The sequence below is a fragment of the Symphodus melops genome, assembly GCF_947650265.1.
Source record: "Symphodus melops genome assembly, chromosome: 6".
NCBI lineage: Eukaryota > Metazoa > Chordata > Actinopteri > Labriformes > Labridae > Symphodus > Symphodus melops.
The window spans coordinates 27274932-27296785 of record NC_136696.1 but is presented as its reverse complement, the minus strand read 5'-3'; the positions used below and the strand labels follow the sequence as shown (position 1 = coordinate 27296785).

Genomic DNA, 21854 nt, shown 5'->3' with positions numbered 1-21854 from the left:
GAACTGAATATATTTACCACAATATATTCTGGTTTACACTCAGTGATTGAGTATGCATTTAGGCAAACATTAGACTTACTTACTTATAGACAATTTACAAAAAGCTGAAGTTAATTTCTCACATTTTGGCAGGTTGGAAAGTTTAAGTTAAATCCTGGATCTCTATATTTATTCCTATTTTTAGTTATTATATATTTTTTCAAATTCTTAGTGCTTTTTACTTTATATTTCATAGTATATTGTTTAGTTACTAATATTGTGTGTTTGAGTTAATCTGGCACATTTACATGACTTAGTTGCTCTTGTTATATTAATATGCTTTGTCCTTTTCAAATAAAGAAATCGCAAATCACAAGGCAAAAAAAATAAATCACAGGGGGCCCCTCCTAATAAAGTGTCTTATATTTGGCTGGACAAGCATCATTGAGTTATTTATGAGTGAGTGCTGTCAGATGGGGCCATTAGGGGGAGTTTCCTCCTGTCATTGCAAACTTTGCACATTTTGAGCAGTGTTATAAATGTCATTAAATGTAAACATATAATAATATTAACATGCACTGCAAAAACGAAATAACAAGAAGGGGAGCAGAAGAACTTGTTTAATTTATTCAAAGCAGCTCTCATCCTAAAAAGAAGAATTGTCCGACTTTTCAGACAGCACTTGAATGCACCTTCCATGAGGCCCCTCCCACTTCCGGTTAGAAACCGCTATGTGTCAGAAGAAGAAAAAAACATCCTGAGCCAGAATCCGCTACACAGACGCTCTTCTGTCGACAGCTCCGCCGCTTTAAACTCGTTTAATTTGTCACTTTGGAGGCTTCCTGGCCACACACAGAGAACATGCCCGGTGAGAGGTAACCTTTCCCCGGTGTGCTGCTGCCTCTTCAGCCGGCTGAAGGACGGAGCAGGACGGATACACGCAGATGGAGAGGCCGAGCAGGCTGCTGCTGCTCTCCGAGCTTCGCGTCAGAAACGCGGCGTACGATGTGAGCCTGAGCCGGTCCTCGCTCACCTGGAAGAGACGGGTCTCCAGCCCAGTTTACCACCCGTTCAGACCCAGTAAGACCAGCAACATGTTTGTTTGTCTCCCACTGTCACTCAGTCTGTCTCTGTCTGTCTGTCGGCCTTATAAAACACGCCACATCCTGTGAGATAAACAAAGGACGCTCCGGAGGGGACATGAGCTGAGCACGAAGATAAAGATAACGTGTTTATTTATTTACACAGCAAAAAGATCATTACTGTAGGCCTGCTGTTTAGTGAGACATGATATATATCCGGTTACGTAACACATCATCCAGCAGCCTGACACACAATATGTGGAGGTCACACTGAGGCTGCAGCAGGAGGAGGAGGGACCCACTCAAACCCTCCTTCACTTTTCAGGCTGTTTTCTGAACACAGGAAAGAAAGTGGTGATGCCTGAAGTGTTTTTACTCTGAATGTTTCCCCAAAAGTGTCCCGTCCGTCAAAGGGCAAAAAGCCTGTGTTAAAAAAAGGCTGATTTTGCATATTTGATTAGCCAATTAGAAACTGAGTAAGAAAGGTGATCACTTCATCATCACAGGAGGAAAAAATGCAGCATACTACTAAAAATATTCCGATACAACTTTTTCACTTCCGATATGACACTTATATTGATCCGATATGATATCAGCAGGAATCATACACTTATTTTACAGTGTGAAATGTCAGAAAAGGTTTCGATCCACTGATGTTACTCAAACAGAGAACAAGAGTCAGCAACAGTACGTGTAAAAAAACTGACCCTTTTATTAATAACCAATAGAGTTACATACATTTTAACCTTCAATTTAATATCTACAGTATTCTACAATTGAATAGGATCAATTAGAAGACGCCTAAAAATAACCTAAATAAATCCAATAAACACAAATTATACTATTAAACTATTAAAATCTTATATTGGAGATTTTAGATGCAGTCTGGTAAAATCTGATATTCGTTTTCTGGCTGATATCGGACCGATGTCATTATCGGATCGGGACACTCCTAATATTCTATAAATCAATGGTGTAAGTGGGTATACTGTATGGAGACTGAAACATAAGTAGGTAGGACTATGAGAGCTTCCCCTGCTCGACACGGCTGCAGAAACAGAGGAGATGATGTTTCTTCTCTTCTTGTTCTGCTCGTCATCTCGCTGTAACGGGAACACACAGGTGATGTTTCCCGGGGTTACTGTCGGACAATCTGAGCCTGTCGGTGATTATTTAAAAAAAAAAAAAAAAAAAAAAAAACTGAATCACTGTGGCCGTCTGAAGTTTCTACTTGAGCAAACCTGATTTATCTGTTCAGGTCCAGCTGACATGGGATGTTTGGTGTCAATCAATACGACAATAACAATAGATGACATACAGGCTGGTGGGGAATCATGGGAGTTCTCTGCTACTTCCCCCCCATCATGGAAACGATGTCCACGCTAACTGTAGCGTTAGCATGTAGCAGTCAGAATGTTTACAGACGGTTTATCCAACGTCAACTTTCACTACCTGTTCCCACTTCCTTTACGTAGCGACCTGTGCCGTAACTTCAGTGTTTCCATAGCAACCGTAGACATTCCGTGACTTGTCCTGTCACACTAGCTAATGCACACACACACACACACACACAGTATGTTTGATTATAGATGTCTAGAGTACCTGGTCTACCTTCATGTTCATAGAAGTTCATCTGACACATAAACACATAGGCCGGCGTAGTCATGTGACCCTCCAGAGGCCCCGGAGCCGAGGGACCCGAGGAACGGGGTAACAGGCAGTCTCTGAGGCTCACCGGCAGGCTGTTCCACCAACGAGGGCCAAAGGAGCTGCATGCAGCCTCCCCGTGGGTCCTGGTCCTGGTTTGGGGAACAATTAAAAGGCCGGTGGCGGAGGCCCTCAGGGTCCACGAGGGCTGATATGATAAAAACAGGTCAGATAGATATGAACGGTGCAAAACCGCTTACAGACTTAAAAACTGATAAAAGAATAAAAGTGTGTTACGGTGTAAAGTTCAGGCAGCTGGGATGAATGTTCCACTTTGGAACCAGATAATGAACCTTTGACTTGATTAAATTATGATAAGATGAGTTTATTGGCTGTTTGATGCCTGCAGTCGTTTCCACTCTCATTAATAATTTACTAAATGACTCAACAATAAAGATTCATTCATTTACACTACACTGTGCCCTGCTCTCTGTCTGCAGGCTGCTTCAGGGTCCACTGTGACCTGCTCTCTGTCTGCAGGCTGCTTCAGGGTCCACTGTGACCTGCTCTCTGTCTGCAGGCTGCTTCAGTGTCCACTGTGACCTGCTCTCTGTCTGCAGGCTGCTTCAGGGTCCACTGTGACCTGCTCCCTGTCTGCAGGCTGCTTCAGGGTCCACTGTGACCTGCTCTCTGTCTGCAGGCTGCTTCAGTGTCCACTGTGACCTGCTCTCTGTCTGCAGGCTGCTTCAGGGTCCACTGTGACCTGCTCTCTGTCTGCAGGCTGCTTCAGGGTCCACTGTGACCTGCTCTCTGTCTGCAGGCTGCTTCACGGTCCACTGTGACCTGCTCTCTGTCTGCAGGCTGCTTCAGGGTCCACTGTGACCGGCTCCCTGTCTGCAGGCTGCTTCATGTTTCACTGTGACCTGCTCCCTGTCTGCAGGCTGCTTCAGTGTCCACTGTGACCTGCTCCCTGTCTGCAGGCTGCTTCATGTTTCACTGTGACCTGCTCCCTGTCTGCAGGCTGCTTCATGTTTCACTGTGACCTGCTCTCTGTCTGCAGGCTGCTTCAGGGTTCACTGTGACCTGCTCCCTGTCTGCAGGCTGCTTCATGTTTCACTGTGACCTGCTCTCTGTCTGCAGGCTGCTTCAGGGTTCACTGTGACCTGCTCCCTGTCTGCAGGCTGCTTCAGGGTCCACTGTGACCTGCTCCCTGTCTGCAGGCTGCTTCAGGGTCCACTGTGACCTGCTCCCTGTCTGCAGGCTGCTTCATGTTTCACTGTGACCTGCTCCCTGTCTGCAGGCTGCTTCAGTGTCCACTGTGACCTGCTCCCTGTCTGCAGGCTGCTTCATGTTTCACTGTGACCTGCTCCCTGTCTGCAGGCTGCTTCAGGGTCCACTGTGACCTGCTCCCTGTCTGCAGGCTGCTTCAGGGTTCACTGTGACCTGCTCCCTGTCTGCAGGCTGCTTCATGTTTCACTGTGACCTGCTCTCTGTCTGCAGGCTGCTTCAGGGTTCACTGTGACCTGCTCCCTGTCTGCAGGCTGCTTCAGGGTTCACTGTGACCTGCTCCCTGTCTGCAGGCTGCTTAATGTTTCACTGTGACCTGCTCTCTGTCTGCAGGCTGCTTCATGTTTCACTGTGACCTGCTCCCTGTCTGCAGGCTGCTTCAGGGTTCACTGTGACCTGCTCCCTGTCTGCAGGCTGCTTCAGGGTTCACTGTGACCTGCTCCCTGTCTGCAGGCTGCTTCAGGGTTCACTGTGACCTGCTCCCTGTCTGCAGGCTGCTTCAGGGTTCACTGTGACCTGCTCCCTGTCTGCAGGCTGCTTCATGTTTCACTGTGACCTGCTCTCTGTCTGCAGGCTGCTTCATGTTTCACTGTGACCTGCTCCCTGTCTGCAGGCTGCTTCAGGGTTCACTGTGACCTGCTCCCTGTCTGCAGGCTGCTTCAGGGTTCACTGTGACCTGCTCCCTGTCTGCAGGCTGCTTCAGGGTTCACTGTGACCTGCTCCCTGTCTGCAGGCTGCTTCATGTTTCACTGTGACCTGCTCTCTGTCTGCAGGCTGCTTCATGTTTCACTGTGACCTGCTCCCTGTCTGCAGGCTGCTTCAGGGTTCACTGTGACCTGCTCTCTGTCTGCAGGCTGCTTCAGGGTTCACTGTGACCTGCTCTCTGTCTGCAGGCTGCTTCATGTTTCACTGTGACCTGCTCCCTGTCTGCAGGACATTCGACTTGACTGAATTGCACCTTGGGAGTTGTAGTCAATCATCTCTTTTAGTTTTTATGTCACAGGAATAAAAACTGAAATCTCGTGTGTTATATTTAAAGTGAAAGGAACTTCCTGTTTCATGACCTGGGAGTTGTTAATATCCCTGTGACATCCGTCAGCTCACATCACCTGAACATGAGCCGGTCAGCTGCAGGAGCTCCTCCTGTGACTCAGCGTTTCTGCCGACCACAGACCAGCTGTTTTTCATCGACACCGCATTGAGTTTCTGTCGTCATGGAGACGACAGATACACCTGCGGGGTGTGTAACCCGGAGACAGCACACCTCTCTCTCTCTTACAAACACACACGGTGACAACTATCTGTGTTGCACTAAAACATTGGCAACATTTCAGCTCCCATGTTTGGAAAGGCGCCACGATACGATGTTGATGAGCTTTTAAACATTTTGCAAAATTCTGAGAATTTGTAATACGATAAAATAAAATAAATTCTGAATATAATGTAAATCAATTCTCAGTCTCTGCACAATCTGAAGGGTTGGTTATTTATCAGCATGATTTCGAAAGTAGCATTCCCTCAGTGCTCGGTCTGCACTAAGCCCCTCCCCTTTCTGTGCTCCCTCTAAAGCCACGCCCCCTCACTGACATGCACGAGCACTGAAGTGATAAAGATGGCGGTTAAAAGGTTCACGTCTGCACTCTGAATAATGAATGGCGGTAACGCGGTGAGCGTCGGCAGCTGTAGAGCCAGAGGCTGTTGGTTGTTGCGAGGAGGCGTTACCATGGCAACTGCGGAGGCCGAACCATACTATTAATAAAAAAAAAAAAAAAGAAAGAAAGCAGGTTTGACGCCTTTGCTCGCCAAAAAACGAGCGCAAGAGCCAATGAGATTTCGAGGTCATCATTTGTCTTTAGTCTCGTTCTGTGAAATAAATCGTGAATCGCTACGCCGCTCCCTTGGCGCTCCCCGCTCGTCTGATGTTTGGTAACTCTTTGGTTCTCCTGCAGGGTTTTGTGTTCCCTCGCTCCGCCATCGACCAGATCCAGGTAGGAGATCTGAGCCCCGCCCCCTCCCCCTGGCTGCAGGTTCTTAGAGCTCGTGACGCCGCTGTTACATGTTTCTGTGTTTGATGTTGAACTCTGTTTGAGTGTTTCCAAACACTGGGCTGAATCTGACGCTGTGTGTGTGTGTGTGTGTGTGTGTGTGTGTGTGTGTGTGTGTGTGTGTGTGTGTGTGTGTGTGTGTGTGTGTGTGTGTGTGTGTGTGTGTGTGTGTGTGTGTGTGTGTGTGTGTGTGTGTGTGTGTGTGTGTGTGTGTGTGTGTGTGTGTGTGTGTGTGTGTGTGTGTGTGTGTGTGTGTGTGTGTGTGTGTGTGTGGTCAGGTGTGTGTCATAGCGTGCCAGTGTCAGAGATCATCTCTGTCCGAGAGGAAGAGGAGGAGAGCAGCAGCAGGAGACGACAAAGAGAAGATGGCAGCTGGAAGAAGATCAAAGAGAGGGAAGGAAAGGACTGCAGGCAGGCCTTCACAGGTGTGTGTGTGTGTGTGTGTGTGAGTGTGTGTGTCGTCACACTTCAGCTGTCTGCAAAAATGGGCCCAAATAAATATTTCACAATACAAAAATTGTCTGTTGTGTGTCTGTGTGTGTGCATGCACGTGTGTGTGTGTCTGTGTGTGTGTGTGTGTGTGTGTCTGTGTGTGTGCAGTGATGTACGTGGAGAGGAATCAGAAGCACCGCTGGCGGTGTGCCGAGGTCACCTTCATCTGTCCGGAGGAGGCGCTGTGTCAACACTGGGTCAACGGCATCAGAGATCAGCTCGCCGCTATCGGTAAGATTTAACACCAACACACGCAGCGAGAGGCCCAATCACAGTCTGCGCGTGTGTGTGTGTGTGTGTGTGTGTGTGTGTGTGTGTGTGTGTGTGTGTGTGTGTGTGTGGGAGGGCGAGCGCAGGCGTGTTTGAACTTTGCATACGAGGAAACAGAAACACACAAACTGTACATGTGACTTCTGTCTGTGGGAGGATTCTTTAAATACGAATGTTCAGATTTCACTCGTTGCTCCGGGCTGATGTTCTGTGTGATCGTTTCCTCCACAGCCAGCCGACCCAAACAGCTGCTCGTCTACATCAACCCGTACAGCGGCAAGCGTCAGGGCAAACACATCTACGAGCAGAAGGTGGCGCCGCTGTTCGCCCGGGCGGGAGTCTCCGCGGACGTCATCGGTTGGTCCCGTTAGCTTCTCGCATTCAAGCGTTCTGATCTGTCCCTGCGAGGGATCGCCTGTTTTAAAAGCTCGTTGTGTTTGTGATCGTAGTGACGGCGTACGCCAACAACGCCAGGGATCATCTGAGGACGGAGGCGGAGCTGAAGAAGTATGACGGGTGAGCTCTTTGACGTCACAGAGCGGGAAAAAAAAGCTGTTTGTGTTTTGAGTCGATGAATTATTCTCAGCGTTAGCTAACGTTTGACCTTTCGCTCGCTCGCTCGCTCGCTCGCTCAGGGTGGTGTGTGTCGGCGGAGACGGCATGTTCAGCGAGATCATCCACGGGCTGATCTGGAGGACTCAGATAGACGGCGGCGTCGATCCCAACTGTGCCGATGAAGCTCTCGCTTCCTGCTCGCTCCGCATCGGAATCATTCCTGCAGGTGAGGAACGCTAACCAGCACGCCGCTCCTGTTTTTTTTTTGATAATGAGGAAACGCAGAAACATGTAGAGGGCGCTGAAGAAGTCCTCGGGGAGGTCGCAAACATCCTACAGGGGGATCAGAAGATTCTATCGGGGTCCTGGAGGAGGTGGATCTGGTCCCTAAAGAGGGACTCACGGCGCCCCTGTAATCTGTGATCCATGAGTCCAGTGCCTCATTAACACGTCTCTTCTATGATCACGCCGTCAGAGGAGCGAACGACGCGTGGAGAAGGGAAGTGATGCGTGTTCCTCTTTGTGTTTCAGGTTCAACTGACTGTATCTGCTTCGCCACTGTGGGCAGCAACGACCCCGTGACCTCGGCGCTGCACATCATTGTCGGTCAGTCTACTGACACTCAGTATCAGACGGGTTAGCTGGCGTGCGTCTCTGTTCCTGCTTATCTGACGTCTGCTGCAGGCGTCAGGTTTAAAGTCAGTAGTCGTATCGTGTTTGTTATTTCTCCAGACGTCCTACAATCATCACACGTGACAGAGTAACTGATAAAAGACCTCACAGTGAGTTTGACCTTTGACCCTCAGGTCGTCGTTTTAGAGCTCCTGTGAGGAAGACTGAAAGCCTCCTGGTCTTATTTGTCCTGTTAATAACTTGAACTCCAGACTGATTTTATTGCAGTGTTTTATTTGGTGATACATTTTATTGTTTTGTCTGTTTGTTTGTTTTTATTTTTATTTTTTATAGGGGTGTTGTCGTGAGGTCTTTTAGTCTGAGGTTTTAGTCTTTTTTTGCTCCCCTGCTGTAAAACAAATTTAAGAGTCTGAATCTAAAAAAAAAAAAAAAAAATCAATAATCTCTCCAGTAAAAATTAAATTACATATTTTTATCACTAGGGGGCGCCATAATACAGCCACAAGTAAAACATGTTGCTGAAGCTGATGTTCACACATGAAGTCTGCAGGTTTTTCTAATAATAAATGACTCCACCCCCTTGCATAGACCGTGCTCACGTAACAGCCAATCACTGAGGTTTCTCATTATTCAGCAACATGTGGCTCAAGTTTATGATTTCTTGTGTTTGTGCTACTTTAAATAAAGTGTTAAATCTGTCCCTTAGAGTCCCGCTAACGTGACATGAAAATCTCCTCCACGGTCGTGTGCTGCCATCTAGTGGAGATACAGAGAAGCACTCTGGTGTGTTGATGATGTGTGTTTATGTGTGTGTGTGTGTTCAGGAGACTCTCAGCCGATGGACGTGTGCTCTGTTCACCACAACAACACCTTCCTGCGCTACTCCGTGTCCCTCCTTGGATACGGTTTCTACGGCGATGTGCTCACCGACAGTGAGAGGAAGAGGTGGATGGGGCCGGCCAGATACGACCTCTCGGGTATGAACAGAAGAAAAAAAAAAAATATGACACTGAACTGTTTTAAAAGACGATCCAACGTGATGATCATGGCGTCAAATGAGTTCATTTACATCCATGTGATACTTTATGATGGTTTCATGTTGACGCTCTGACTCCTGCAGGTCTGAAGATGTTCCTCACTCATCATTACTATGAAGGAACGGTGTCCTACCTACCCGCCAGAGGAACCATGGGTACCCCACGGGACGCCGCCAAGTGTCGCTCTGGGTAAGAGAGGTGTTGTTAAACAGCATGGTCTGAAATTCTGACCTATAATAATTCTGCATGGGGTCTGCACTGCAGGTTTGCGTAGCAGCATACCTACTCAGAGATCTATGATTGCTTTTGTGCCTCTTCTGAAATAACATCTATGGGTCGGTGCTTTTCCAGCTGTGCGATTTGTCGACACAACGGGCAGCTTCTCTCAGAGAGAGCCGAGAGGTACGAGATGGACGACGCATCGGACAGCGGTGAGTCCACCAAAAAAAAAAAACCTCCTCACGATGCCTCAAGCGAGATAATCGCCTGACCATCATGTGCTCCATATCTTAAATGTAAAATAAATGTATTACTCTGGAAAAAGTCACGTCGACCAGAACCTGTAAAAAAACATCAACCTACGTTAACAGCTTTAATTTTGAATCTCTAAAAGCGTTACTCTGTATTCCTGAAACCTAAGTGGTCTAAGAAAGGAGCCCTGAGGGGCGCCACAGATCGGGGTCTTGTTGTGTAGTCTTGTACCAAGACCATGACACAAGGGCTAAGATACACGGATCCTCCTGAAGTAGACAAAACATCCCTTTAAACGCGTAGAAGCACCTTTGAACTGTCGATCATATCTCATGGTCTACCTGAAACCAGAAACAGTCGTCATGGAAACGCAGTGGAATTCGTCAGCAGTTTAAGAACTTCTTATCAATGTTGGCTTTAAAGGTCTGATTTTAAAAGTTTGTTCCTAACACGACAACTGGGTGAAAAATCTCAATTAAAGGTCAAAGATTCAGTTATTCAAAATATTTACACTCAGTTTTTTTGACTAACCTCGAACAGCAGGAAGTAAAGAAATGTGTGTTCTGGTCTCAGAGAGTGATGGTGAGTGGAGGACGATCAGAGGGAAGTTTCTGGCGATCAACGCTGCCAGTATGAGCTGTGCTTGTCCTCGCAGCCCCAAAGGCCTCTCGCCCGCTGCTCACCTGGCTGATGGCACCACCGACCTCATCCTGGTGCGAAAATGTTCCCGCTTCGACTTCCTCCGACACCTCCTGAGACACACCAGCAAAGAAGACCAGGTAAAAAAAAACAACAACATGTCGTGCAGGGGATTTTCACACGGTTTGTTCCGGTTTGCCGACTCCGTCTTCTGTCCTTCCAGTTTGACATGACTTTCGTTGAAGTCCACCGAGTGCGCCGTTTCCTCTTCGCTCCACGCCACTGCCAGAGCGACTCGGACCTGGAGCTGGACCTGCGGGAGCACGGCAAACGACAGATCTTCAGTCAGATATGCAGAGACCACCCGGCTTGTGGCTGTGCCCCCGCCTACAGCAGCTGGAACTGCGATGGCGAGATCCTGACCCACACAGCCATAGACGTCAGGTAACACAACACTTGGTGGTATTTCATACTTTGGTATTATAACATCATTTCACCCTCTTAAAAAAAACCCTCTTTTTTCCCCTCCCCTGCCAGAGTGCATTGCCAGTTGATCAAGCTGTTTGCACGAGGGATCGAAGAACCGACGGTGTTCGAGGATCTCCCCAACCCCTGTGCAATATAAACCCTGAACCCAAAAGAATCCCTGCAAGACACTGGAGTCTTCTTTACTTCTATTCAACCTCACCGCTTTTGCTGCCATCACTGAAAACTCATCACGTTTTCTGTTACACGACAAAGATCTCCAGTCACTCTCTGGCTCTTTAAAGTCTTAAACAACGATCCGTACTGACAGGTATTTAAGTAAAGTTACATCCTGAACATCCGGAAAGGCAGTGACGCTGTTGTTTAAGAGCGGGTGTCTGGCATCTGAATTATTAGTATTATTGATCTCCAGTTCTTCAGCTGTGAATCCAGAATCCTTCGACCACGACCTGACGTTCTGATCCCGAGGTTACCGAGGTTTTCTGTCAAGGTTATTTTGATGTGTGAAGACAAATCTGACGCTTTCGGGTGCAAACCAAAGCGATACGAGTGTTTCTATGTTGCACAAGGCTTCGCTGCCCTCAGAGCGGACCTGTTACTCTGACTCGTCTCAGTCTTACAGCTGTTTCTCTTTCTCAAGTCGTCAGACTCAGACTTGACTGACTCGTCTCACCTTTGTGTGTGTTTGGTCAGATCTTGTCTTGACCCTGAGAAGTCTTATGAGGTTTCATGGACTTGTTGCTCCATTGTTCCCAGTCTTGTGACTGATATTACCTGGACAAGTCATGACTCTGACTTCTCCGAGTCTTATGATGAATTTGACTTTAACTTGACTTCTTCTGACAAGAAGTTTTTTTGACTGGGGCTTGCCTCGACTTTTGCTTGTCCCAGTCTGGTGTGTAATGTGACTTGGACTTGTCCCAGTCTGGTGTGTAATGTGACTTGGACTTGTCCCAGTCTGGTGTGTAATGTGACTTGGACTTGTCCCAGTCTGGTGTGTAATATGACTTGGACTTGTCTCAGTCTTGTGTGTAATGTGACTTGGACTTGTCATTGCAGTTTTACTCTGGCTCATCGGGGTCTTGACTCAGACTTGTTGTGACTCGGGCATATCAGGGTCTTTTCGGGGACTTGACTCTGACTTGTCTAAACTGCAGAGTTCTAGTTTGTATTGAGCTTTTTTTGAGAGATTAGAACATGTTACACATTAGCTTATTTGCACTTTTAAAATAGTTTTTAATAATTTCAAATACTCCAATCTGATCGTGTATTTTGAACGACCTGTTTCATATTTTTAAGGATGCCAGACACCTGTAACTCTTTTTCAGTGTAAAGATCTTTGTGGATCAGCTGTTGGTTCATTCACTCTAAAACAGTCGAGTCAGCACAAACTCATTGTGTGTGCTTGAGCTGACTACAGGTGTTGAACCCTTCTGTGCGTGTCTGTGAAGGTTTCTGTTACATTCTGATTTTCAATCAGATCCATTAGATCTGCTTCATTATGAGCTCAATCTTCACTTAATTTATATCCCTAAATATCTAATCTTCCATTTCTGCTCCATATGCAAGTAAACTCACTTCAAAGTAGATTGTTTTTAAAAAGTGCTACTTTAACACCAATATTTCACAAAGATCCTGCAGGTTTTATCTCTACTACATGAGCTGAGGTTAGCTGTAACTAAAATAAATGTGCATTTTTGTCTGTGTGATAGTCATCTATGCACAACAAGAAATTGTATTAAATTCACATAAAAGAAAAATTGGGGCAGGGTTTCCCCACATGGTCGCAAAATAAATCTGAGCATTAAAAAAAGAAACCAATAAAAAAATGTCTTCTACACAAATCCAGCATCTAGCCTTAGAGATAGTCTAAGGCTGTAATGGCCAAACAGAAAAGGTGACATTTCCCCATAGATGCACTTAAATTATTGTTGGTGGTTGTTTTTGATTCTAGTTCCACCATCAGGTCAAAATTTGATTTAAATTGGTCCTTAATGTTTCTTCTATACATTTAACTGAAAGGCAGTCGTATCTAAACTCTTCACATTCAGGAAACGATGCAATCTATGAGAACAAATCATAAAGATGCAGTCAAATCAAATAACATTAACACTTTTGTATCCACACAAATCCAAAAATATGACCCAAATATGGCTTTTAACGTTTCGATCTTTATGAAATATCTTCCATGTTACATCTGAAACCCAGTAAGGGACTTTGTGGTTTTTGTGAAAGATTTGTGTTTTAATGAATTTTACTGAAGGAAACAGCACTGTAAAAACCAATGACAATATGCAACCACCTGCTCTTAAAACATGTTTTCTCAAAGTGAAAGCTTATCTTTAAATTAAATCAAGGTCACCTATTATTCATCATTCTCTTCACCATGTTTCTCTAACACTAACATGCGTCTCCTGTCTGTTTACAGACCTCAAAATGATGACAAAAGTCCATCCTCTCTGTCTTTTGCGTGCTCCATTTTCCAGAAAATGTGTGCTCAAACAGGCTGTTTTCCCTTTATGACATCACAAAGGGCAGTAGCCCCTCCCCCAGGTGGGTGACACTCCCACAGCTTGTTCTGCCCTCTGAGTCTGCCTTCTCACCGTAAACAATAGGACATGGAGCGAGAAAGCCTGAGACACCCTCCAGAGAGGGGGCGTGGTCAGACAGCTCATTTACATATTTAAAGCTACAGACACAGAAACAGCCTGTTCTGAGCAGGGCTGAAGTAGAGGGAACTCTTGACTCTTTAACTTCACAGACATGTTTTGTGGTTCTCTGAGACGTGTTTAAAATGGTTGAAGAGAAGGATAATATGTGACCTTTAAACATTTACAGCGGGCCGCTCTGAGCACGTTGTCGCCTGATGTCAACCGTCTATGTAGCCACTGCTCTCTTCTTCCATAAGGTGAATTTCTTTATACAAAATGCAATCCGCATGTAGCACTATCATCTGAAATATCATTTCCAAATTTGATGTACTGTATATATTTTTGCATTTTCTTCACTTTGAGAGGAAGTGGAATGATGTCAGTCCATCCAATAGTTTGGTCAATGGATAATTCTCTAAGGTTTTTATGACCACTCGTCCCTCCCTCTAACACTGCTGATGAGGAAAGGAAAAGGAAAGTTTTCATGTTACTGACCCTGAGACGAACCAGATAGAAGTCAGCACCGTGCTATCAGACCATACATGCTGTTTGTCTGTTCTGCTTATTGTGTGTCCAGCAGTTCTGTTTCCTCTCTGCTGTTGTCGAGCTGGACTCTAAATGACAGTGAAGTGAACCAGTAGCAGCTCATGGTGCTCGAAAAAAACCAACCAATCAGCTTTTACTTGATCCTCATCCAACCAAATACCAGCCGGGTTTAATAATGTAGCTGTGTGCATGTAGCTCGGTCTAGAGGTCTTCACAGTTCGAAAAATCTTGGGTCAAATTAAAACAACAGTGAAATCCTGACATGCCTAAACAGATGACATGGACCACCAGACTCACCTTGTTTTATAGGACCTGTGGAGACCCCTGATTGATCTGTTCAAGTTGTATTGATGTACAATCAGAGTCTAAATGTTAGCTGTAAAACCTTGACGAACAACAAACCAAATGTTTCAAGCATGCACTCACAGAGGTCGACTGATGGGAGTTTTTTTGAATTTGGAGATGTATTTATTTACATTTAGCAGGCTGTAAATAATTGTTTTTGTGTACATGTAGAGCCCACTGAAGGCTTGAACTAGCACATGTGCATGTTTTCATGAAATAACAAGAGCTGGAGGTTTGTTTAACTAAAATAATTCTCAAGCAAATTAGCTAACTGCTAAAATGCTACTAAACCAGGGGCATGTTGCCTCTATTTAGCCATGGAAGCTAACGTAGCTCAGTTGCTCCAAGTAAGCTTCATTGCGCTTAGCTAATCAGGCACACTAAAAGGTCAGACAAAAGGGCCGGTCATTGTAGCCTACTAGATACTGACACAGCAAAATGCATTTAACTCACGAGGCTAACTGCTGCACCTCGCAAGCTAACTGGTAAACGTTAGAAATTGAGAAACATGCTAGTTCTACTCAATCGCAAAAGCTATTTGCTAATACTGCTCTTCAAGTCAGTTACTTCAATTTATGAAAAAACTGAACAGTGCAACAAATAGCATTTTAAGCTAGGAAGCTAGCTAACGATGCTACCAGCAACAACCTGCTGTTCAATGTCATGTAGGCCTATTGAAATGAATAATGATCCTACAGTAGGCCGACTTTAATGAAAGATTTGCAAAAACAACAAGCACGCTCGCTTAGTTGCTAACCAGACACTTAAAAAAAAGTTCACAACACAGATTTTAATGTCTAAAGTGCTACCATGGTGACCGGGTCCTTAAAGCAACTCAGAGTAAAGTGTTTGTTGAAACTATAGTACAATTGAACAAGTAGAAATAGAGATAATCAAAGAGAAAATCACTAGTGTTTTAGGTGCTCAGCTGAAAACATGTTGATGAAGGATGGGCGTTGCAAATTATTTTATACTACTAATAGATTAATACGTCAGAATGAACTCAGTCTGGTGATTCTTCAAAATATTCTTTAAAAATCAATTAAAGCCTTTCTCTCTCTTTTTTTTTTTTAGCTTTTAAGTATTCGCTTCTCACAATTTTAACCTCTCCAGCTAACAGAATATTATTTGTCTTCATCAGTGCCGTTTAAATGTCACCCTGAAAAGTAGTTTGATCGAGTAAATCAGTCGACCTCGAGCTGTTATCTGAGCTGTAACTGATCTTTACCTTCTCCTGTAGCAGGTTCATTATCAGGAATAAAAATTAAAAAAGGAAATTCAACTCTTTTGTGTACAGAGTGATTATTTTATCTCTGTCCAACCCCAGTAGTGGAAAAACACTGATCATCCATGTGCAACAAATCATGTGTCAAGACCTCTGCTTGTACAACACGGCTCCTCTCTTAGTGTTTGCTATCTCAGCCTGTTGCTGTGATTATGTGCATGACCTTATATAGACTCAGTTTTGCTTTAGTCTTAGTCGCTGGGCAGATTGATCCTGAGCGTGGCCCTTCGGGTTCACCTGAGCCAATAATGAAACACTACTCATGTCTGTACAAAGTTAAGTTTCGCTATGAATGGTGTTTTTCCCGGAGTTTTTGACCCCTCCCTTGCAGAACTCCTCTGAGAGCAGGAGAAAACATGAGGAAAAACTTCAACCCACCACTTCCTAAATGAAAGTATAAGTGCTTTTGAGCCAAAGACGAGCTGCAGTCCTGAAGAGTCTCTCTGTCTCTCTCTAAAGACAAATTCAACTAAACAAGAGAAAGTTACACTCTGGTGAGTATTGCTTTATAAATCTGTTTTACTGTACAGAAATGTGTCACATTAGAGCAGTCTTTATGTTGAATTAGAAACGGAACAAAATTTAAAGATAAGAAAAGGTGACCACACCCCAGAAATATGCAGTTATAAAATGAAGCGGATGTTAAAGTATAAAATCCTGCAGTCCTTCGAGTGTCTACTTGAGTCTGGTTCCAGGAACACCAGAAATCACAGACCCATCAAAGAAATCAGATTTTTACCAAACAAATAAACATGTTTACAGACTGATCAGCAGATGTCTTGATCAGCACACACTGTATTGAGGGGGAGATTTTTTCTATTTCATGATTCATATAGATGACAATAATTCACAACAAGGTGTGTAGCTGATTAGATTGACAGGTGGGCGCTGTAACAGTTCATCAGGAACTTTTAACCTGCCTCAGCCTGTCGTTATATTAACTGAAAGTTAGGCTGAGACAGGATTTCCAGCATGCCCCTTGTTGCAGCCAAGACATGTGGGCACATGTATTGTACTCTGATGGTGAGAGACACACACACACACACACACACACACACACACACACACACACACACACACACACACAGACAGACAGACAGACAGACAGACAGACAGACAGACAGAGTGAGTTTGCAATCTGTAGGAAGTGCAGACAGGAGACCGTACAGGGATGTGATCATGAAGGGACTGTGGTGGCTGTAACTTTCATGTGATGTCTTCTGTAATACTTTGACATGTCAGAGCTTTGAATCCGATGATGCAGATCAGTGAAGTTTATGAAACTCTCTGCAGTCCAGAGTCTCTGTTAACAGAGTCAAACATGACAGCTGTCACATTTGAATGGTCTAAACTCTCTGATTAGAATCAACAGTAGAAACAAGGAGCTGGCTGTAGTTAAGTCACAGCCTTAACCCGCCTATTGTCCTCAGGTCAATTTGACCTGATTCCAAAAGTTATTTTGTTTCTTTAATTGCCTGAATATTACATGGATGGTCCCGTAATATGGTCTTTGCAAGTAAAATAAATTATGACTGTTTTTATTAAATTTTGTGTGTTTTATCAAAATTTATAGCACCGGTTGTCTTCCCGGGTCAATTTGACCCAGACATTTACAGTAATGGTGCAATGGGTCACACAATACTTTCATGCATATTGAACATACACACACACACACAAAATGACCTCTACCACCACAAACACACACAGACACACATAGATAGAGAGACCCAACTTCAAAACTACAGATATGTAAACTTCATTTCATCAAAACTTCTATATATACCTTCTTATATACCTAAATGGGACTATGGATGCAAACACACACACAAACATGCTCACACACACAAACACAAACAGACCCAGCAAACACGTACAGTTGGGGCCCATATGGGCCTCACTTGGGCTGGTTGGGCTTTAGGTGGGCATGGGCTTAGATTGGGCTTCGTTGTTGGGCCCCACATGGGCAGTAGGTGGGCAGTAGACCCTGTCAGATATGGGCTGGTGAATGGGCCCCATCTGGGCGGCCCAGCTGGGTCCCGGTTAATTTTGTCTGGGGGTTCCATGGTGGCCCCATGTGGGCAAGCCCAGATGGGCTCAAGTTGGGCATTATATGGGCCCTAGCTCAGACCCACATGGGCAACCCAGGTCCCATCAGGGACCCTTTAAAAACAGAGCCGGCCCAAGGCATAAGCAAACTAAAAATATACAAAAATAAGCCCCACTAGGGGGCCCCCAAGAGCACTGTTGTGCAGTATTCAATGTCACTGTAGATCCAAAGCGCAGGTAGTCAAAAAAAACATCAATAAAAAAGGACATATCCTTTGGGTGCAGAAAAAAGAAAGTGGAAAGGTCAAGCCATAAGTAACAGCCAGCTACTTTGAAAATGGCATGTCTCTCTTGCTGGTAGCGCAGTGGAACTGCACATAATTGTATTTCTTTATAGTCTTCGTGTGGGCGGCTGGGGTTCACGTCCAGCTTGTAGCGGTCCTTCCCGCATGTCTTGCCCCACCTTCCGACCCTATGCACTACCCTTTTCTGCAGTAAAGATTGTAAAACGCCCAAAAATAAAAAATATATTTTTTAAAAAGCTAAATGTTTTTTGTTTTTTTTTACTGGCCGTTCAAATCGCAAAATATTCATGCCAAAGGAATTTAACTTTGGTAGACTGTGCTCTCTCAAAGTGAACATTAAATAACAACAATTAGCTAAAAATAAAAACAGGTAATTTAAGACTAATGTGTACAAGACTGATGAGACAAGATGACTTTTACAGTAAATACAAAGTTTTATCACCTGGAACGTTCAACCCCAGGTCACTCTTGTAGCTGAATGTTTAACATTTGGAACAATATGGGCACCCTGGACATCATTCATTGGTATTATTTATGTTCTCAACTGGGCCACCACCATGTCTTTATAAACGACATGTCATATGTAAAGACATGCCAGGCTGACAATAGGATAATGCAAACAACACTGCCAATGAGTTTATAATAGGTGTGTGAATGATCAACAATGAATATTATTGGCAGAAATAGAGGGCCCCAAAATCAAATTTAGCTGAGGGCCCCATGGAGGCTTGGGCCGGCTCTGCAAAATAAGCCCACATGGGGCCAAGCTAGTTTTGGCCCCAGATGGGAGAAACCTGGGTTTCCCATGTGAGTCAGATATGTACCAGCCTGTGATATTCAATCTACTTTTGTGCCTCTAATTATATCCAGAGAGCAAATAATTCAGAATTTCTGCTCATTATAATCAAAAATTTGGTATATTTTCATGTAAATGAGGTTTATCATACCACACATTACCAAAAAAAGTGTATAATTCATGTTTATTTCTCAATTCAAGTTCACTAAAAAGATTAAACAAAACTTGGTTGGTGATTATTTTATACCTTATGCTTTATAAGCAGTCAAAACAGAATGGGTCAATTTGACCCAGGAGGACAGCAGGTGTGACTATTTACTGCCATTAAAAAAAATGAAATGGTTTCAAAACAATATTCTGTCTAAATTTTGACATGTCCTAGTCAGTGATATTCCATCTAGTTTTGTGCCTCTGACTATAAGCATAATGAAAATTATTCAGAATTTCTTCTTCTTTTAACTAAAAGATTTGTTATCATTTAATGTAAATGGTGTCAATTATACCATAAATTACTGCAGACGGGGAAGCAGGCATACAGAAAGACAGACAGACAGACTCAGTTAGTCTGAACCCTCCACTTCTCCCAGCACACTTTAGCCCCTGACTGCTAATGTCGCAGAACATCAGATTCTGGGTAGAAGCAGATTTAACATCATGGTGGCTAAGTAAATGTAGTCCTCCAGGAAGAAGTGTGACGATAATAAACAACATGAATTTAATGGCAGTTTTTATGAAATTTTTTGTCCTCAGAGCGGAGACATGTCTGCTGCCAGCTGTCTGCTGACTGAAGATCAGTTCCTGTGCTCCATCTGTCTGGATGTGTTCACTGATCCAGTCAGCACTCCATGTGGACACAACTTCTGTAAAGCCTGCATCACTGACCACTGGAATATTAACGCCCCGTACAAGTGTCCTAACTGTAACAAGGTTTTTCCCAGCCGACCTGAGCTGAAGGTCAATACTTTCATCTCTGAGATGGCTGCTCAGTACAAACAGTCAGCTCAAGAGAAAGCCAGCAGCAGGTCAGAGAAACAAGTTTCCAAACCAGAAGTTCCCTGTGATCTCTGCACTGGCCCCAAACTGAAGGCCCAGAAGTCCTGCCTGGTGTGTCTGGTTTCTTACTGTGAGACTCACCTGGAGCATCATTTGACGAGTTCAGGTCTGAAGAGACATCAGCTGATTGACCCTGTGGAGAACCTGGAAGGCAGGATGTGTGAGAAGCACGACAAACTGCTGGAGCTGTTCTGTAAGAACGACCAGATGTGTGTCTGCATGCTGTGCACTGTTTTAAACCACAAGACACATGATGTTGTTCCTCTGAAAGAAGAATATGAAGGAAAGAAGGCCGAGCTGGGGAAGACAGAGGCTGAAATTCAGCAGATGATCCAGAAGAGACGACAGAAGATTCAGGAGGTCAAACACTCAGTGGAGCTCAGTGATGAGAATGCAGACAGAGAGATCTCAGAAGGTGTTCAGGTCTTCACCGCTCTGAAAGAATCGGTTGAGAGAAGCCAGGCCGAGCTCATCGACACGATCAAAGAGAAGCAGAGGAAGACGGAGAAACAGGCTGAAGGCTTCATCAAAGAGCTGGAACAGGAAATCTCTGAGCTGGAGAAGAGAAGCACTGAGGTGAAGCAGCTCTCAGGCTCTGAAGACCAGCTCCACCTCCTCCAAAACTTCACATCACTGAACGCTGCTCCACCCACCAAGGACTGGACTGGAGTCAGAGTCCATCCACCTTCATATGAGGGGACTGTTGTGAGAGCTGTGAGCCAGCTGGAGGAGACCATCAGAGAACAGATGAAGAAGCTCTATGAGGAGGAGCTGAAGAGGGTCCAGCAGTATGAGGTAGATGTGACACTCGATCCTGATGCAGCACATCCTGAACTCATCCTGTCTGATGATGGAAAACAAGTTAAACATGGTGATGAAAAGAAGAATCTCCCAGACACTCCAAAGAGATTTGATATGTGTCCTATTGTCTTATCAAAGCAGAGTTTCTCTTCAGGCAGATTTTACTTCGAGGTTCAGGTTAAAGAGAAGACTGGCTGGTCTGTAGGAGTGGCCAGAGAGTCGATCAACAGGAAGGGAGAAATCTCTCTGTCTCCTCAGCACGGTTTGTGGACGATATGTTTAAGGAATGAAAATCAGTACAAAGCTCTCGCTGACACACCAGTCAGTCTCCCTCTGAAGTCCCGTCCTGAGAAGGTGGGGGTGTTTATAAATTACGAGGAGGATCTGGTCTCCTTTTATGACGTCGATGCTTCAGCTCTGATCTACTCCTTCACTGGCTGCTCCTTCACTGAGAAACTCTACGCATTCTTTGATCCCTGTTTTAACAGTGGTGGTAAAAACTCTGCTCCTCTGATCATCTCTCCTCTCAATCAAACTGAATAGATCAACCATTGAGTTTGATCAGTTTCATGTCAGACTGTTCTGGTCAATAAAAATAATCTTTGTTAAGAAGAGAGATTTTTCTACAATACTTTGGCTCAGCTGTTAAAAAACAAACAATGTGCAGCCAGAATCAACATGAATGACTTTGTATGCAGTTAACATTCAAACACTGAAGTCAGAATCAACATTTCCTCCACTTTCTGAACTTTTCTGAAACGTCTTTGTGTCAAATACAGATGTCTTTAAAGACTGAAGAATGTCGGCACAAATGACCCGAGAACAGTTGTTGTCTTGTGTTGTTAAATAAAAGTGTGTAAAGTTTCTTTCATGTATCTGATGATGATGTTTCAGCAGGTGATGATTGTCAGGATCAAATCATGTGATGAAGAACTCCATCACACTTTAAGATCCTGCTGCTGTATAGTCCTGCAGTGTGGTTCGATCTGACTCAAGTATGACAGATCTTTTTTTCCCTCCTCTCTTCTTCTCTATTCGTCACCTTCTTTATCATTTAAATATCAAATTATATTTGTTCGCTCACCTCTGAGTTCATCGTAGTTTACCTGCAGACTTATAGTCATGTATGTCTCTGCAAATGATTTGCTGTCATGTTAAATATGATTGAAAATAAAAGTTATGATCAAAAAATAAAAGGTGTTTTTAATTCTCAAATGACGGGAGGAGACGAGGAGTTACTCACAGAAACCTCCTACATTTATTCACCACGACGTTCATGAAGCAGGTCAGCAAACATCATGAGATGTGGAGTCAGTTCATCGGTTGTGTAAGAGTGCGTGCGTGGGTCAAAGTATGAAGAGTCGAGGGCGAAAAGAGAAAAGAGGAGCGTCGGGGAGCTGCCT

The 21854-nt window shown here is 44.5% G+C and overlaps 2 protein-coding genes across 2 annotated transcripts; both read left to right on the top strand.

Moving 5' to 3' along the window:
• The first annotated feature begins 706 nt into the window (after positions 1 to 706).
• cerk (ceramide kinase) lies at positions 707 to 10952 on the top strand. The gene is made up of 13 exons (XM_079345307.1): positions 707 to 1059; positions 6319 to 6465; positions 6641 to 6763; positions 7034 to 7159; positions 7252 to 7318; positions 7438 to 7583; positions 7889 to 7963; positions 8815 to 8967; positions 9111 to 9216; positions 9379 to 9458; positions 10072 to 10277; positions 10361 to 10581; positions 10675 to 10952. Exons 1-13 carry the CDS (start codon positions 924 to 926, stop codon positions 10760 to 10762), a joined length of 1674 nt encoding a protein of 557 aa, XP_079201433.1. The 5' UTR covers positions 707 to 923; the 3' UTR covers positions 10763 to 10952.
• Positions 10953 to 15807: 4855 nt separating this feature from the next.
• On the top strand, positions 15808 to 20994 carry LOC306825107 (E3 ubiquitin-protein ligase TRIM21-like; the record flags this gene model as incomplete). The annotated part of the gene is made up of 2 exons (XM_079345635.1): positions 15808 to 15944; positions 19348 to 20994. The coding sequence occupies exon 2, from the start codon at positions 19357 to 19359 to the stop codon at positions 20992 to 20994; it is 1638 nt and encodes a 545-aa protein (XP_079201761.1). The 5' UTR covers positions 15808 to 15944; positions 19348 to 19356.
• Positions 20995 to 21854: the final 860 nt, after the last annotated feature.

Coding starts and splice junctions, on each gene's coding strand:
- cerk (XM_079345307.1), top strand. CDS start 924: ATGGAGAGGCCGAGCAGGCTGCTGCTGCTCTCCGAGCTTCGCGTCAGA. Junction 7,964..8,814: donor GGCGCTGCACATCATTGTCG/GTCAGTCTACTG, acceptor GTGTGTGTTCAG/GAGACTCTCAGCCGATGGAC. Junction 8,968..9,110: donor GGCCAGATACGACCTCTCGG/GTATGAACAGAA, acceptor TGACTCCTGCAG/GTCTGAAGATGTTCCTCACT.